The following is a 16970-nucleotide window of genomic DNA, read 5'->3' as shown; positions in this document are numbered from 1 at the left end:
GTTACCATACTTGGCCGTCACGTGTCACTTTCACTTTCACTTTCAAATGCAGGCCCAGTTTCACCTGCCAAACCACAAGCTAATCCATGATGTTTCCACAAGATGGAACAGTTCACTGGACATGTTGGAGCGTTCTTGGGAGCAGCAAATAGATAAGATATTTGCGTGATATCTCTGCGCCCAAGTAGCAGTGCTTCGCCTAAGCAGCAGTGATTCGCCTGTGCTTCCCCCTAATATAGTCCCAAGTCTATATCTGCCTAGGAAATCGCCTAGTGTTAATCTGCATTGCTATTTGTACTTGTTGTGAATCAAGGCCACAAGTAATTAGGTGGGTTTTATTTAAAAAAAATTTATCACTTTTACTCAGGCCATGCTAGCTGGCAACAAAGGATTCCATTCATTGTGCTAAGCTAAGCTAGCGCCGACCCTGTCAAACTAAAACAACGCATGCACTGAGACAAAAATGCATTTGCCCAACTATCTAAATGTAGGAAAGAAGGTGAATAAGCCCTATTTCAAAAAACGGTGGAGTGTTCCTTTAAATGTGTGAGCTGTTAAAAGTGTAACTGGAGTCAGGACAGGAAAAGAATGTCTGTCTTTATTTAATCTTTTGGTTTTGTGAAAACCAAATCTTTTGTTTGTGAAAGAGCCATGCGTTAAAAGTAAACTTAAGCTAATTTATGATTATCTGTATAATCAAGAAAACGCTTAAGGCTTAATGGACCAACAGTTATAAAATAAATAAAAAAACACAAAAAAACACATAATTCGTTAAATTATTAATAAAACACAGGCAGCAAGTTTATTTGCACTGAACACACATTTGCTTTCTTTCGTCATATTCTGTGCTCATCTGCTTTTCTGTAGTATGCATTATAAGCATTGTGTTTACTGAGTTTGATAATATCGTTTATTTCTTTTAATATAAGTCTAATGCATTAAGCCATGTTAGCGTTTCAGTGCACACGAGTTTCGTGACATCATCGAAGTCCCATTTCATTGGCTAGCTGCCAACCAATAAAACGACTCCTTTGACCCCCCTCCTCCCGCCCCCCTTTCTCTCTCACCGCCTCTCAGTTTCAAGTGCACAAGTTAGTTTTGCACCTGATATATCGCGAAAAGAGTAGCAAAAGTCAAGGCGCGAAATTTGAAATTGCAGTGACAGATTTGAGAAGTTGTAAGTGCCTAATTGAGGAAGTACCGCGAATGTGAACATAAGATTAAACGCAAAATATATATTACAAATTTGTGTCTGTCGTTGTATTTCTGTGAATGGCATTTTACACATTTGTGTCTACTTGTCTGCAGCTTCAGATTCAGAATACAGGTTTGTGACTATTGTATGCGAGTGCAAATTTCAACATTCAACTTCAGATTTTTATTTTACAGGTTTTCACATTGGAGCTGTGAGTGTAAATGTTCATGTACAAGTACAAATATTTATTGTACAAGTTCTCAAATTCACATTTACGTGCTCTCGAGTTTTGCTACTGATTTACCTTCATATATTTCCGGTCAGAAACCTTTTGAATGCACATCTGCGATGTGTGAGAAGAAAAATAAAATACATAAATTGGAGTGAAAAACATTGCTTTACTAAAACTTTCTTGATGCTATTATAATGTGAGTTACTGGTTCTTATTTTAATCTATGGACACTCGTAGTGTGTGTAGAATATGAACAACACTGTCATTACTGTGACGCCTGTGTGAATGTGTTCGGCTGTTCATAAATAACACAAGAAAACATTGAGAATAAATTCGTCAACGTCACTAACATTACTGTACAATCTATACGACTCAAAATCATCTTTAGACTTGATTTGATCAACTTTATTAATCCTGAGGGGAAATGTACACGTCACAGCAGAACATAACACACAATAATAATAATAAAATATAAAAAACATTTACAACAATTATTTTACAGCATAAGTTCCACAATAATGAAAAAACATTAATTAAAAATAAATGAATGAAACTGTAATTATGTGAGATTTGATGATTCTGTGTGCATGTGGACATTAGAAAGAGGATTTACAAGTGTGTGTGTGTGTGTGTGTGTGTGTGTGCGTGTGTGTGTGCGTGAGTGTGTGTGTGTGTGTGTGTTGTTTAATCTGACACAGAGACACTGAGGAATCATAATAAATCCTAAATCCAGCATAGAGGGGTTCAGTGAATGTGGTGTTGAGTGTGTGTAAGTGTGTGCGTGTGTGTGTGTCAGAGACGCTGTAGAAGGACAGAGTGCCGGCCGGCACGTCCACATACACTCCTACTCTCTTACAGGATGAAGAGACGACAGGAATATCAGTGTCTTTATTATTGTGACGGACAGAAAATCCATTATTAGAGCAGATCAGACTCCAGGATTTATTACTGAATCCAAACATACAGTCTAAACTCCGTCCTTTCCTGCTGATTCCTTTATATGTCACTGATATTTCAGCAGCTCTTCCGCTCCATTCAGCCTCCCAGTAACAGCGTCCAGTCAGACTCTCTCCACACACAACCTGAGGAAACCCATCAAATCTCTCTGGATGATCAGGATACGGCTGACGCTCAGACACACTCACTGTCCTGTTATCCTCAGACAGAATGAGTTCGGTGTGTGCTGTGTTTGGATCCAGTGTGAGATCACAGGCATCTGAACACAAGAAGAGAAACATTTCACTAAATGACACAAATCAACAATAAATCACTAGATGATTGTGTGTATAGACCTACATTTCTGTATTCCTGCTGTAATTCTGAACTCTCCACAATGATCCACACTATAAAACACAAACATGATTCATATTCAATTTCTTAAAGAAACACAAGAAAGAAACACACACACACACACACACACCTGGTCGTCATAGCGACGCCACAGGAAACTGCCCTGACGTAATCTTCTACACAACACACACCTGCTAACGTTACACACACACACAGGACAATGGAGGAAATTGAGTGTATGGTAATGGGTGTATCACGCAATCTCTGGCCAAACTATTTAAAAATGGCGGGGTTATTCAGGATACTCCGTCTCCGTCTGGCGCGTTCATTGATGACACAGTGAATAGTGACGATTCTCTCTGACCAATCAGCAGTCTGCCGTGTTTTCACATCACATTTTAGTATCACCTCAGCTCGCTTAGAACCTCGCTGGAGGTGATACGAAAAAAAGTACCTGGAAGCAGGTACAGGTACAACTTTTACACAGTGGAAAACCAAATAAAGTCGAGTCAAGTCGAGGCGAGGCGAGCTGGTACTGTATAGTGGAAAAGCGCCATTAATGTATTACAAAATCAGTTGTTAAGTTTTCAATAAATGCAACAACAGCAGAAACATTAAGATAATAGCAATAATAACAACTATGGCCGGATCTGACGTACATCCTAATGTAATCCTCTAACATGTCGTGCCCGTGGGCGGGGGGGGGGGGGTTCGGGGCGATCGCACGACTCTCCTCCTCACTGCCGAAGGGCCAGAGTTTAAGCCAGATATGAGGTCACTGAGGGCCGGACCGCAGTATTTTTACAGGTGTATATAATAAATGTGGCGAAATAATTGCATAATATAGTATAACACTACTTCTAACATCTTTTTTGATCTGTAAGATTTTTTATGTTTTTAAAAGAAGTCTCTTCTGTTCACCAAGGCTGCATTTATTTCATTACAAATACAACAACAACAAAAACAGTAATATTGTGAAATATTATTCCAGTGTAAATCAGCTGTTTTCTATGTGAATATACAGTAAAGTGTAATTTATTCCTGTGATCAAAGCTGATGTTCAGCATCATTACTCCAGTCTTCAGTGTAAAAATGATTACCTAGCGTTCGTCAGTGAAATAAGTTGTCAAAGTTAAAAATAAGTCAAAGCTTACCTTTAGGAGGAGAAGAAACGACAAAATAAGCAGACTGAGAGGAAAATAAAGAGTGATGGAGATGAGGAGAGAGCAGGGATTGACAGATAATCTACTGCCCACTGACATGGTTTTTAAAGCTGTTTCTTGAAATGCACATCAAGAGAAATGTTGACATGTTCTTTCCTAATAAAAGCATCACGAATATAACTCTTAAGAACATTCTTTCAATTGATTTGCATAAGCAACTGGTTAAAGCAATAGGACTATAGGATAATTAATGGGATCATTATGGTCTTTTCCTGGCTTTGGAATAGGTATTATTTCTGATTCATGCCAAGAAGCTGGGATTTCTTCCAATATCCAGATAGAGTTAAAAATTCTTCTAAGCATTTTCAGAAAAAGGTGAGGTAGATTCTTTAAACATTGGTAGTGAATTGTATCTGGTCCAACAGCTGTTGTGGGATTTTGTTTAAGGGCTCATTGTAGTTCTTCTATTGAGAAAAGCTGGTTGTATGGCTCTATATTACTAGAGCTAAAGTTAATTTTCTCCTCCAGAGAGCAGAAAGTTCTCAACTGATGAATTATTCTCAAAAGTTTTTGCTAGAATGCTTGCAATTTCTTGTTTTGAAGGCAAGATGAATCATGTTGTTTGATGTTGTATTTAAGGAACACTGTTTTTGCCCTTCATTTTTCATATCAAGTTCCATATTTTGTTTGATGGAGCACTGGTTGACATGCTGGAAACAAATATTCTCCAGCTTTTCTTTTTACCAGCTCTACACATCTTGATAAGATGTTCAGTTGATGGATGTCTGAAGAAGTCTTTCAGCTTTTTCCCTCTCTTTTATATCTTCCTTACATTGCTCATCAAACTATGGAAGCCATCTAGATTTGTTGTTTAGAGATGTTCTTGGGACAGTATCATTTGCTATAGATTTATAGCATTCCTGTGAAATTCTGCACAGCTCCTGGGCTGTCTTTCGGAAAGCGTGCAAATCTCTCATAACAAAGAGTTTGAAACTGATACTGCTTTTTTAATTAGCCATCATTGTTCTATTAATAATAATTTGTTACATTTATATAGTGCTTTTCAGGGTCCTCAAAGCGCTTTACATGGAAGGGGGAATCTCCTCAACCACCACCGATGTGCAGCATCCACCTGGATGATGCGACGGCAGCCACATTGCGCCAGAACTCCCACCACACACCAGCTTACTGGTGGAGAGGAGACAGTGATGAAGCCAATCAGTATATGGGGATGATTAGGAGGCCATGATGGACAGAGGCCAAGGGGCAAATTTGGCCAGGATGCCGGGGTTACACCCCTACTCTTTTTCGAAGGACATCCTGGGATTTTTAATGACCACAGAGAGTCAGGACCTCGGTTTAACGTCTCATCCGAAGGACGGTGCTCTTTGACAGTATAGTGTTTCTGATGTGAAGTAACGAAGTACAAATACTTCGTTACTGTACTTAAGTAGATTTTTCAGATATTTTTACTTTACTTTACTATTTATTTTTGTGCCGACTTTTTACTTTTACTCCTTACAATTTAACATGAATATCGGTACTTTCTACTCCTTACATTTAAAAAAATTGGCTCATTACTTTAGTTTCAAATAATTTCAGTGGAGTCTTATTTTTGCGTCATCAACCCTACGCAGGGAGTTTGATTGACAGGCGATCTTACCAATCATAATCCACCATTTTGTCCGACAAAGCAGTCAGGAGAGTTAGTAGATTAACATTGGAGGATTTAAACTTGAAAAACGAAGTGTACCAACGTCTTTTTGCGTAAAAACAACATTCCTTCTTATGTTCATTCATGTTTATTTGGTGCTATAAATTAACTAGAAGGAAGAGATGATCGGTTCACGAGCAGCTTCTGAGGCTCTACAGCGATCTGTCACGACACATTAAAGAGCCACAAAACGGTATTTATTGTTTACATTTCTTTAAAAAAATGACCAAATTTTAAAGGTGAGAAAGAATTTGTTTCATATAAAAAATAGCCTGGTCTGTCCTGTCTGTCAGCGGCTTGTCAGTGTCCTCTCTGCTCCGCAATGTATTTTTAACTGCGTGAGAACATGGTGTGGCGTGAGAGCGGCGTCGCTTGTCGGACATAGCAACAGTAACTAAAGGGAATGGAAGGGAATGGTTTGAGACCGTTCGCAAACCGGTCTTTTTGAACGGTCAATTGAATGGGAATGTACGTTGCACTTGACCCATCACTAAGACCACTCGACAGATTCGGCGGCATTCATTCGCGGAAAAATCATTACATAGCCTACATGTAGATTCCTTTAAATGTTAAGGGGAAGATTAAAAAAGATTCTCACAGAATCACAACTGAATTCATATCTTGCTACTCAGTCAGAATCTCATTAACCTGGTATCCCAGTCTGTCACAATAATCATATATGCTATGTGATGTTTTAGGCCTATTGGCAGACATCCATTTAAAATGTAGGCAATGGCATGCAGTATAAAGAACCTTTTTTCCATATCCACTTAAGTTTCTCAGCTTGCACTCCAGTAACATTTGTGTGGTTCAGGTATCTTTGCATACAAAAATGGTTATCATTCGCAAGGCTACTTTTACTTTTATACTTTAAGTAAATTTCCAAGCATGTACTTTGTTACTTTTACTTGAGTAAAGAAGTTAAATCAGTACTTCTACTTTTACCAGAGTATTTTTTAACACAAGTATCTGTACTTCTACTTGAGTACAGGAAGTGAGTACTTTTGCCATCTCTAATCACTACACTGGGGCGTTAGGACCCACACAGACCACAGGGTGAGCGCCCCCTGCTGGCCTCAGTTAACACCTCTTCCAGCAGAAACCTGTTTTTTTTCTCAGGAGGTCTCCCATCCAGGTACTGACCAGGCTCAGCCCTGCTTAGCTTCAGTGGGCAACCAGTCTTGGGCTACAGGGTGATATGGCTGCTGGCTAAAGTGAGAGAAGATCGTAGACTTCTCTTCATACTTTTGTTTCTTCCTCTCCTCCTTTAATGGTTACAATGATTGGGAAATGGTCACTTCCAAACGATCATGATAAACTTTCCATGATAGGTCTAAAAAAAAAGTTCAGCCTGACAAATTGTCAAGTCGATTGCAGAGTATGTTCCATGTCCCGGATGTAAATGAGTATTTGATCCGTTATTTTAAAGATGAAAGGTATGGTTATCTATAAAATCTTCAAACGTCTTTCCTTTTGTATTGCAATGATTACGGCCCCACAGAAAGTTGTGGCAATTCAAATCTCCCATGAGAATAAAGGGAGATGAGCGACAGAGCGACAAGGTGATCCAGGTCCATGTCGAGATATTAGTGATTGGATCTACTGCCTCAGTCCAAAGGATGGACCAGTCTTTTGATATTGATGGAATTCACGTTAAGCCTTCGTCATCAATTCGTAACCTTGGTGTCTTATTCGATCCAACTCTATCTTTTGGCTCTCATATTTCTTCTCTTGTTAAAAACTCCATCTTTGTAATATTGCTCATCTACGATCTTCTCTCACTTTAGCTGATGCTGAAACCTTAATTCATGCATTAATCACATCACGCCTGGACTATTGCAATGCCTTATTTCTTGGTCTTCCCAAAAAACGTATTGCAAGATTACAGTATGTTCAAAACTCAGCAGCAAGAGTTCTCTCCTTCACTAGGCGTTCTGCTCACATTACTCCTCCGCTTCATGACCTTCACTGGCTACCTGTGGCATCACGTATCCATTTTAAGGTATTGCTTCTAACGTTCAAAGCATTAAATGGTCTTGCTCCCCAATATCTGTCTGACCTACTCTACCCTTACCACCCTGCCCAGTCCCTTAGATGAGCAGAACTTGGTTTATTGTCCATCCCTCGTTTCCGGCTGTCTACTGTAGGTGGAAGGTCATTTAGTGTTAATGCTCCTCAATTGTGGAATTCGCTACCTCTTACACTACGTAATACCTCATCTGTGGCTACTTTCAAGACCCAGTTAAAAACATATCTATATAACATGCATTTTGGATAATGTGACTATATGTATCCTATGTGACTGTAATGTATGTGTGGGTGTTTAAATGTATTGTAATGTACAATGTAAAGCGACCTTGAGCTATGGAAAGGTGCTATATAAATAAAACTTCTTCTTCTATGTGTGTCGAATTCAGGAGGAACGTAAATAGTACAACACCACACACGTCTGCTGTAACTGTGGTGGAAAACATCAAAATGTTGTCATTGTTTTGATGCAGCGGAATGATCCCCTGTGCAGTGTCCCATGTGGATCACAGAAGAGGAACTGGTTTTCTGCAGTGTCAATCGTACTCCTGTCACCTGTGGATTGCTGTTAATATTGATATGACTATAAATCACATATCTTATTGAAATGGCAGTACCACCAGAAGCCTGCTTGTTATTGGCGCCAAAAGTGTTAAAAATAGTCAAATTGATGATAATTGTATCTCCTGAAGACATACAACAAGAGGACAAATAAATACAATTAAATGCTACAACTTTGTAAAATTAGCCCTGACACCACGACACTTCCATTGGATGATAAAGTTTTCCATTACCAATTAGGAAGAGTAGGAACAGTTGTCCTAATTCTGCCTTTAGGAGATAGGCTTCTACTATGGTGCTCACCCTCTTTCATTTCCACATCTTTAATTTGTCTTGCCTTTGAAGTTTCTTCTTTTGATTGTGAAGATCTTTTCTTTCTGTTTTTTTATTTGCCTTTTGATTCTCAGTTGTTGAACTCTGATTGAGATGACTGTCGCTCTGAATTCCTGAATTATTCATCCTTGAGAGAAGATTACTATAGTTTACAGTTTGGGGTTTATCTCTATGCATTCAGGTGATATCCGACTGGCAATGTGGCAGCAGCCACCATTGTCTTTGCTTCGGGGTAACTGATCCTCTTTGTACATCTGACCTTCTGTGTTTCCTTTTCTTTGATCCACATGGGACACAGTTTTGATGCAGCTGAATGATCACCTGTGCAATGACAACATTTTAATGGTATTTCACAACTCTCCTTGTCATGGCCTTCCTCACCAGTTACAACAGATGTGTTTGTTGTTGCAGCTATTGGACCCATGTCCGTACTTTTTATATATGTTTTTATCAACATATTATTATAGCTGTATCAGAAATATTTATCTGTGTCTGTAATTTTGACAATTGAAACACTGCAGAAGGTTGGGTACTAATAGTCCACAGAAACACTTAGATACCCAATTCAAATTCTTTCTGGAAGTATCGGCTTATTGAAAGTGATGATGTATTATGTATTAGTTATAATCATTCGTTCTTCTGTTTTGATTATTATTCTTTTCCCCTTCCCCTTCATCTTCATTTTTCCCTTCACTTCCCTCATCTAAAATATAAAACACAATTATAGATGGATATGTATCTATTTTCAGGGGTTTAGAAAATGGATGATTCAATATTAGGACTGTCCATTTAATGCAGAATATCACACAAGTACTGTTTTTCTGTCCAGAATAGCACGAGTGGAAGTGCAATACTGATTTTATACAACACTTCAATAAATCAGAAGTTAATTACTGCTCTTCTCTCTAGTAATATGGCACATAGTCTTAGAGGTCAAACATGACGTGCTGGGGCTCAGGTCAGGAAGCAGACAGACTGGCTAAACCAACCGTCTGCTAGCGGCCTCGCGTCACCAAGGTCAGATAAATCCCATCACATAGAGCCTCTTTCACCTAGATATCATCATATAGAGACTGTGTCTGTTCCCCAAATTAGGACATACAAAAAACTTCCAAACCCATCTAAGGGTAAAAATGTAATTGATGTTCAACAAATAAAAAACAGCTATAATACAAATGAGCAAATGCTAAAGCTTGGGTTGCTGAATATTCGATCCCTTACTTCAAAAGCACTGATTGTTAATGATATGATTACAGACTATAATCTAGATGTGCTGTGTTTGACAGAAACCTGGCTAAAACCAAACGATTACATTACTTTAAATGAGTCCACCCCGCAAGATTACTGTTATAAACATGAGCCTCGTCTGAAGGGCAAAGGGGGAGGTGTTGCTGTAATTTATAGTAATATCTTCAGAATTACTGAGAAGTCTTGTTTTAAATATAAAGAGCGATGACATCTCAGATCATCATCTAGTCTTGTGTAAACTTCATGTTACAAATATGTTAGACCCATCACTTCTGCCACTAAAGATTGCTTTATTAATAAACTTCCTGATCAGTTTCATCATCTCAGCATCCCAGATAGCTTAGAAGAACTCGATATTGCTAAACTTTTAACTCTCTCTTTTCCAGCACTTAAGACAAAGTTGCTCCTTTGCGCTTAATGAAGATTAAAGAAAATAGTTCAACACCATGGGCCCTTAAAGGAACACGCCGACTTTTAGGGACTTTAGCTTAATCACCGCATCCCCTGTCAAAGATACTAGAAAAGGCAGTATCCTCACAACTATGTTCCTTTTTAGAAAGAAATTATATCTGCAAGGATTTCCAGTCAGGATTTAGACCGTACCATAGTACTGAGACAGCTCTCATCAGAGTCACAAAAGATTTGCTCTTATCATCTTATCACTGCTGGCGGTAGATCCTTTTCCTATTTAGCATCAAAACTCTGTAACAGTCTTCCTACCATTGTCCGGGAAGCAGACACACTCTTGTCAGTTCAAAGCTAGACTAAAGACACATCTCTTTGACCTAGCATTCACATAACACATTATAGACTTCTTCAATTCAATGTTAGGCTGCATAGATTAGGTCAAAAATCCTGATATACTCGTTACATCAAAAGAAGAATGTCGTCTATGCTAATATTAGTCTCTCTGTTTATCCCGAGGTTTACCGCAGTCAGCCGGATCCATGCTGTATCCAGATCTGACGAAGGACCTGCGCCTGGACGCGACGACAACACAGTCCTGAAGTGTCAACTAGTCTCTCCCCTGTGAAGGCCTCCCTCCCACTACCTTTACCTCTGATAAAAATTCTGTATTATAAACTTTAAAGCCAGACAAGTAGTTTGTTGAGGGTTGGTTTGTAGGGAAGGACTACACGCCTGCGCACATATATTCAAACACGCATACCTATAGACTGAACTCGTAACACGCATGTGCACGCCATCAGCGTTCTCACAGGTTCGCTTTTTTAAAGTTTGCGTAGAGAGAACTTAGGAGTTTTCTGTTAAAATTAAATTTATATCAATGCAGCAGTTCAGCTAAGAGTCAGGAGGCTACTTGCTTGTCTTTGCATTCCTTCTGGGGATTCCCTTTGTCAGCGTAAAATACGGAAACGAAAAGTAAGAGAAAGAGAAAGAGAATTGAGACCAGAGTAGTTAGATGGCTTGAATGAAGCTGTTTAACCCCCTGGGGTCGGCGGTATTGCCGGCGATACCAGCTCGCTTTTTTTTTATCAGTTCAAAAGAGATTCATTTTGCTCTGTTGACTTTGATATTACAAACAAGTTTCATACATCAATCGATTCTGTTAAGTGTGTATTATTTTTGTGTATACTCACAATAAAAACAAAGTGTTGTGCTTTTTGCCAAATAAAGAAAAATGAACACGAAGCGAGTTCTGCATTCTCTCTGCCAGTGTAGTCCATTCTGAAACGCGTCCGAAAATGAACAATAACTCAGCGTATACTCAGTCAAACAGACATACAGACACACAGGCACGAAGCTTGAATTCTCTTCTTTTAAATGAAGTAATTTATATAAAAAACAAATATTCTCAGTTCATGTAATCTGTAAGAAAAGAGCGAGATGTCAGTCGTTCTCATGTCATCTAATTATTTTTAATGTGACCCCGCCCACGGAGAGCGCGCGCTATTCAAACGCAAATGACTGAGGCAATCCACGCAAACCTGTGAACGCCCCCATATCAGCTCGAGAAAACACAAGTTTATTCAGATCATTACTTGTTTACACAGTCTCGCAGCGCTGTGAGGAATAATAATAATGGAAAATGTACCTCAGAAGTGCGGGTATTTCGAGGAGCAAGGATCCGACTGAGCTGAGGAATACTGTAGTAAGTTTTTTTCCTTCTCAAGTGAATCGCGTTTCTGTTTGTTATGAATGAACGGCAGAGATGCGCGCTGTTTACCACAGCTCGCAAAAAGACCGTTTAAATTTAAATCGCTTTCTGTGTGTGAATGAATGATGATGTTTCAGCAAACTGTATTGCTATACTGAGATGAGTAAAAATCGACTGAAATATGTTGAAATAAAATGTAGGCTATTTGTATAAGCAATGTATTAAACTGCAAATTAACATTTATATGCCCTAATATTTCATAAAAACAACGTTACAGTCAGGCGAAATATGAAAGACAACATTTTGTTGACTAGATTTGGGTACAGTTTTTACTGTAGAATATACTGCCACATCAAATAAGCTTTTGTTTAGCAATTTCTGCTCATATGTTTTATATATATATATATATATATATATATATATATATATATATATATATATAAAAATATATATAAATATATATAAAATACTATTTTTGTCAAAAATAAAGTCATCAACTAAGATGTTAGCTGTTCCAATGTTGGCTATATTCAAACTAATGAATACATATGATAAAATGTAGGCCTATAATCCTTTTTTTTTACAAAGAAAGAGTACACTTGAAATATTGTTGAAATTGTAATTATTGTTGTAACTGTAACCTTTTTAATAAAATAGCAAACATATTTACAAGATAGATGTAAGCAAAATCTTAAATGGTCAATATAAGTCTTCTTCTAAATATATCTTTTGTCCTTGCATTGTGGCTCAGTCAGTGTCACACCTGAATGAATGGCTAATTATGCAGAGTGGGTGGGACATTGTATTCTCAGGTGTAAACCACTCCTTGTTCACGCCCCCCTCGCATATTGGCTTTCCAAGCAAAACCTGTTTTACACAATTTAAATCAATGTATTGTTTTATGTGAACGATAAAGCAAAACTATTTTCACATAATTTTGAAGCCAGAACTCGAAGCGACAACATCCATTAGTCAAAAGTCTTATTGACACATATTTAGTATGAGTTTTGTGGTCTTATTTCAGCAACTTTCATTTTTATTTTTTCCAATAACCACGCATAAACATTATTCTCTTAAAAATACAAACATCTTCATGTTGCTCACATATTATGGTAGCCCTGTTTGTGCTATATAGAGTGAATTTACACCTTTGCCATTATCATGTTTATAAATAACTGAAAAAAGCACAAATGTCAGGGCATGTCAAAACATCCCAAGGGCCCCAAAAACACCTTAGACCCCAGAGGGTTAACCTATGTTCTTCTGAGCTTGATTTGGGTTCTTTTGTCTGCTAGTCTACATGGTTACTCATCTGTCTGGATGCATTCTGGAATCTTCTCTAGCTAAAACTCCCCCCTCCCAGATAGCAACAAAGTCTGGGCCGAGTCTGGCTTACATTAGGCACTTCTGGCTTAATTCTGGCACTGTTTTTTTCACACTCTTGTGTCAAACAGTATTAGGCTAAGCTCTGGCTGGAGTCTGGCTAACCAAAAGAAACAAAAATCTAATTGTATCTTTTTGGCTGAGCCCTGGCTTGAGCTCGGTCTGCCAGAAATAAGAAAATATTTGGCTGAGATCTGGTTGGGTTTTGGTAGAGTAAATAAAAGATCTCTGGCATGAATGTGCTCTACTGTAAAATAGCCGTGTAAAATGTGGTGCTAATTGGTTCATATTTTATACATCATTATAAGGTTAATTTTGTCAAAACAGAATAAAATGAAATCTGTTTATTATAGGCCTAGTTAAAAAATACCTATAGATATTTATTCACTTTTACACATAAAAAGACCTTTCCTTTTTTTAAAGGAAAGAAGACTTGATTATTCTGTTGGCAAGATTATTTTAATAGTAGTTAAGGAGGTGACAATGTGCAAAGTGAAAAAACAAAAAAAACAATGAGATGTTTGCAAAATGTTTGAAGACAAAGACAAATGGTTCAGTCTGCAGCATATAAGACAAAATATTGAATGGGACTGAATGAGTACTTTGTGATTATCCAAATGGTAGTCAAAATGCCACAAACAAAGTTTTGGCGAATTAATTACCATTTGTACAGTCTAACGACAGTTTTACTACAAAAACCCGTGGTTAAAGTGTTTTTTTGGAGCAGTCTTGCTCGGCAGACGGGTCAATGCGGCGTCTGTGGTTGCTGATACGATGACGCAGTTTGCAATGCATCATGGAAATAGTAGTTGATTTACATATACGGTGTTAAATCCGCTTTAAAAAAAGGACTACTTTTCCCAGAGTGCACCCCGTGACATCATCCCGCCTACCAGAGGATCCGGAAGTTACGTAGCAGTTGTTCAGCGACTCGTATTTTCCAACGCAGTCTCGCGGTGAAATTCAAATTGTCGTTCTAACTTCGACAATCACGCTATCTTGGTTTTATCTTTTGGAGTTTTAATACATGATCAAGGTAAGTTGATACTTCTAAACTAACACGTAAGTTAGATTTTAATCTATAGCGCAGTACAAGATAGGCTTTTTTTGGGTTGTTTTCTGTGGTTGGATTGTATTTGTTATTATGTTAGAGGTTCTAGAATTATCCCCCATTTACAGTGCTTATAGGAAAATATGTGAGCTTACAGTGAGCGAAGTAACATGAGAAAAAGGGCTATTAAAAGAGTCAACAAGATGTTTGAATCTTTGGAAAAAGAAATCAATTCAGGATACAACTTTACAGTCTCCCGATCAGGCAATACAATCACCGTGGCATCATGAAACACCCAGACCACAGAGAAAAAGCCTCTCAAGCGATGACCGATTAATAAAATGTAAGATTTATTTTTGTTTTTTTACTATCATATATTCACTGTTAGCGTAAGGCTCATGTCATAGCAGAGGTGGTGTGGTAAACCTTTCAATACCTGTGTTTAATGTTTTAGCACTTCTCCATGACATAATATCTAAACAAGAGATCCTTATGGAGCAGCAGAGGAACATAAGGATGGTGCAAGATCTCAAAGGAAACAACGTTCAGGAGATCACAGAGGCACAGAACCAAAGTCCAAACCTGTTTCCAATTGAAGACTTAGGTCATTAACTTCCCTGCAAAGTGATCTTCGATCATGTCCAGAAACAAGACAAAAAGTGGTAGGTAACACCGTCAGTAATGCATGCTGTTATCACTCACAAGTCTGGTTGTAATTAAATGGTGTGTGTGATCAATTTAAAACATGAAAAATCTATAACCATAACAAAAACTCTTTATATTTGTCTAATTTGGTAAATATAATATCGATATTGGAAACAAAAGCATGTTTTAGTGTTTTGACTTAATAGTGATGGCATGTTTTAAAAATATTTCAGGTACTTGAACTGGGATTGTTGGGTGGAGTCGACGTAAAGGACACGTCGGGCAGATTATGAGGCAAGCAATCAAAAATGACTTTGTCAAAGTGGTAAACTGGATAGTTTGAGTTGTACATGGGAAAACACCTTTCCAAAGCTTGCAGCTTAAAAACATTGTGATCGGTAAGTGCATTTTTATTGTGTCAAAGTCTATCTGGAACTTCATGACTATTCCCTCATGTCATGAATGAATGTTGCAAGTTTTAATTCTTTGACTGGTGGTGTCTTTTAATACAAATGCTTTATGTCTCTATTGTTCATTTTAATTAAAAGTATTTTTTAACTGTATTTGTATGCTCCTATTCTAGAGGCTGTAAGAAGAAATCCTGTGTGTGCATGGACATCGGAGCTGGAGGTCGAAAAAGTTATTAAAAGGTGGTTTCATCTAGCTGGTGATCATGAGGGTGGCAGAAAAAGGACACCTTTGCAAAATGTTAATGTAAGCCACACATTTTAAGTTATCAGGGACTTTGTTTTGCATTGTTGCAACTTATATTTTTACCTTTTTTGCACATCTGTAAATATAAATTGTATTTCATTTGTCTTTTATAACCAGCTTTTAGTTTGTTTCTGTACTTTTATGGTTTATGCATGACACATTTACACTTTTGCTTTATTGTTTGTATCAGTTTAATTTATTGCTTGGTTTCTGTTGCTTTTTAGTACGGTGGCCGAGAGGGCTCAACACGCTGCAACAGAAGAAAACGCAAGGAAATAGAAAAACACAAGCAAATGAAGAAAACATCTTCATCAGTTTGACAGCACATGTGCAGCAAATATGCAAAAAACAACCAAATACAGAAACGCGCTGCAAATGGCAGACCAACAACGCAAATATCTACAGTAGTGTTTTTATTATTATTTATTATTTATTGGTTGCATTGTATTTGCAGTGTGTGTGTGTGTGTATATTTCACACACAATATGTGTTGTGAAACTGATGTTTTCTTAACTTGCTGGTGTTTTTCCTATTTGCATGTTTTCTTCTGTTGCAGGACGTTGAAGTCTCTTGCTGTTTGCAGCGCGTTTTTGTATTTGGTTTCTTAATTTGCTGGTGTTTTTCTGAATTACCTGTTTGCATGTTTTCTTCTGTTTCCATGCGTTGAGATCTCTCAGCCACCGTATTTTGGTTCGTTTCTGTATTTCATTATTTAAGCATGCCACATGAACTTTTTTTTTTATTGCATTATTTTTGTAACATTTTAATTTAGTGCTCTGTCTTTTTATTCTTGTATTGTGACTATTTGTTGCTTTTGTTTTGCCTTACTCTAGTATTGTTTTATCTTGTCTTTTTCCCATAGTTTTTATTTTTCCATTTATCTGGCTGAGATTTTCTTCCCCTCTCAATAAAATGCTGTACTTTGCATTTGTGTAGTGTCATTATTTTATTATTCCTTGCACAATATATAAGTATTACACAGGGATCATTTCTGGTTCAGTTTTGGGGACTGGTATAATATTGGCCCCGTTATGGCTGTTTTCTGGAGCTTCTGGATAAGTTGTGGCTGAGTTCTGGGGTAAAGCTGGTGGCAGTTTGGCCCTTGTCTGGCTGACATCTGGGGATTACGGTGTTGTTTTGGGCCAGTTCTGGATAATATCTGGGTACATTGTAAAACTATGGGTGAGTTTTGGTCTGCTTCCGGCATTGATCTGGTTGACTTTCGGCAAACAGCACTTGGGCCAACCTTGGACCGTAATTCCATGCGGTATGTGGGCCAAAATCTCAGCCGAAATTT

General features: G+C 37.8%; 1 protein-coding gene and 2 long non-coding RNA genes across 3 annotated transcripts in view; 2 read left to right on the top strand and 1 right to left on the bottom strand.

Moving 5' to 3' along the window:
* Positions 1-1836: 1836 nt before the first annotated feature.
* Positions 1837-16970, bottom strand: part of LOC311304778 (uncharacterized protein) — a 41230-nt gene continuing 26096 nt past the window's right edge. The window contains exons 9-10 of the mRNA XM_084432012.1: positions 2724-2770; positions 1837-2643 (exon numbers count right to left, since the gene is read on the bottom strand). Coding sequence (XP_084288138.1) covers positions 2024-2643; positions 2724-2770 — 667 coding nt within the window. The 3' untranslated portion in view covers positions 1837-2023. The remainder of the gene's footprint in view (positions 2644-2723; positions 2771-16970) is intronic.
* LOC311304864 lies at positions 14111-15348 on the top strand. Its single transcript, XR_014629951.1, has 3 exons — positions 14111-14299; positions 14579-14976; positions 15193-15348. It is a non-coding gene; the product is annotated as an uncharacterized lncRNA (long non-coding RNA).
* On the top strand, positions 15552-16598 carry LOC311304865. The gene is made up of 2 exons (XR_014629952.1): positions 15552-15673; positions 15898-16598. It is a non-coding gene; the product is annotated as an uncharacterized lncRNA (long non-coding RNA).

Source organism: Rutilus rutilus (assembly GCF_951802725.1).
Source record: "Rutilus rutilus genome assembly, chromosome: 15".
NCBI lineage: Eukaryota > Metazoa > Chordata > Actinopteri > Cypriniformes > Leuciscidae > Rutilus > Rutilus rutilus.
This window is presented reverse-complemented; position numbering and strand designations above follow the sequence as displayed.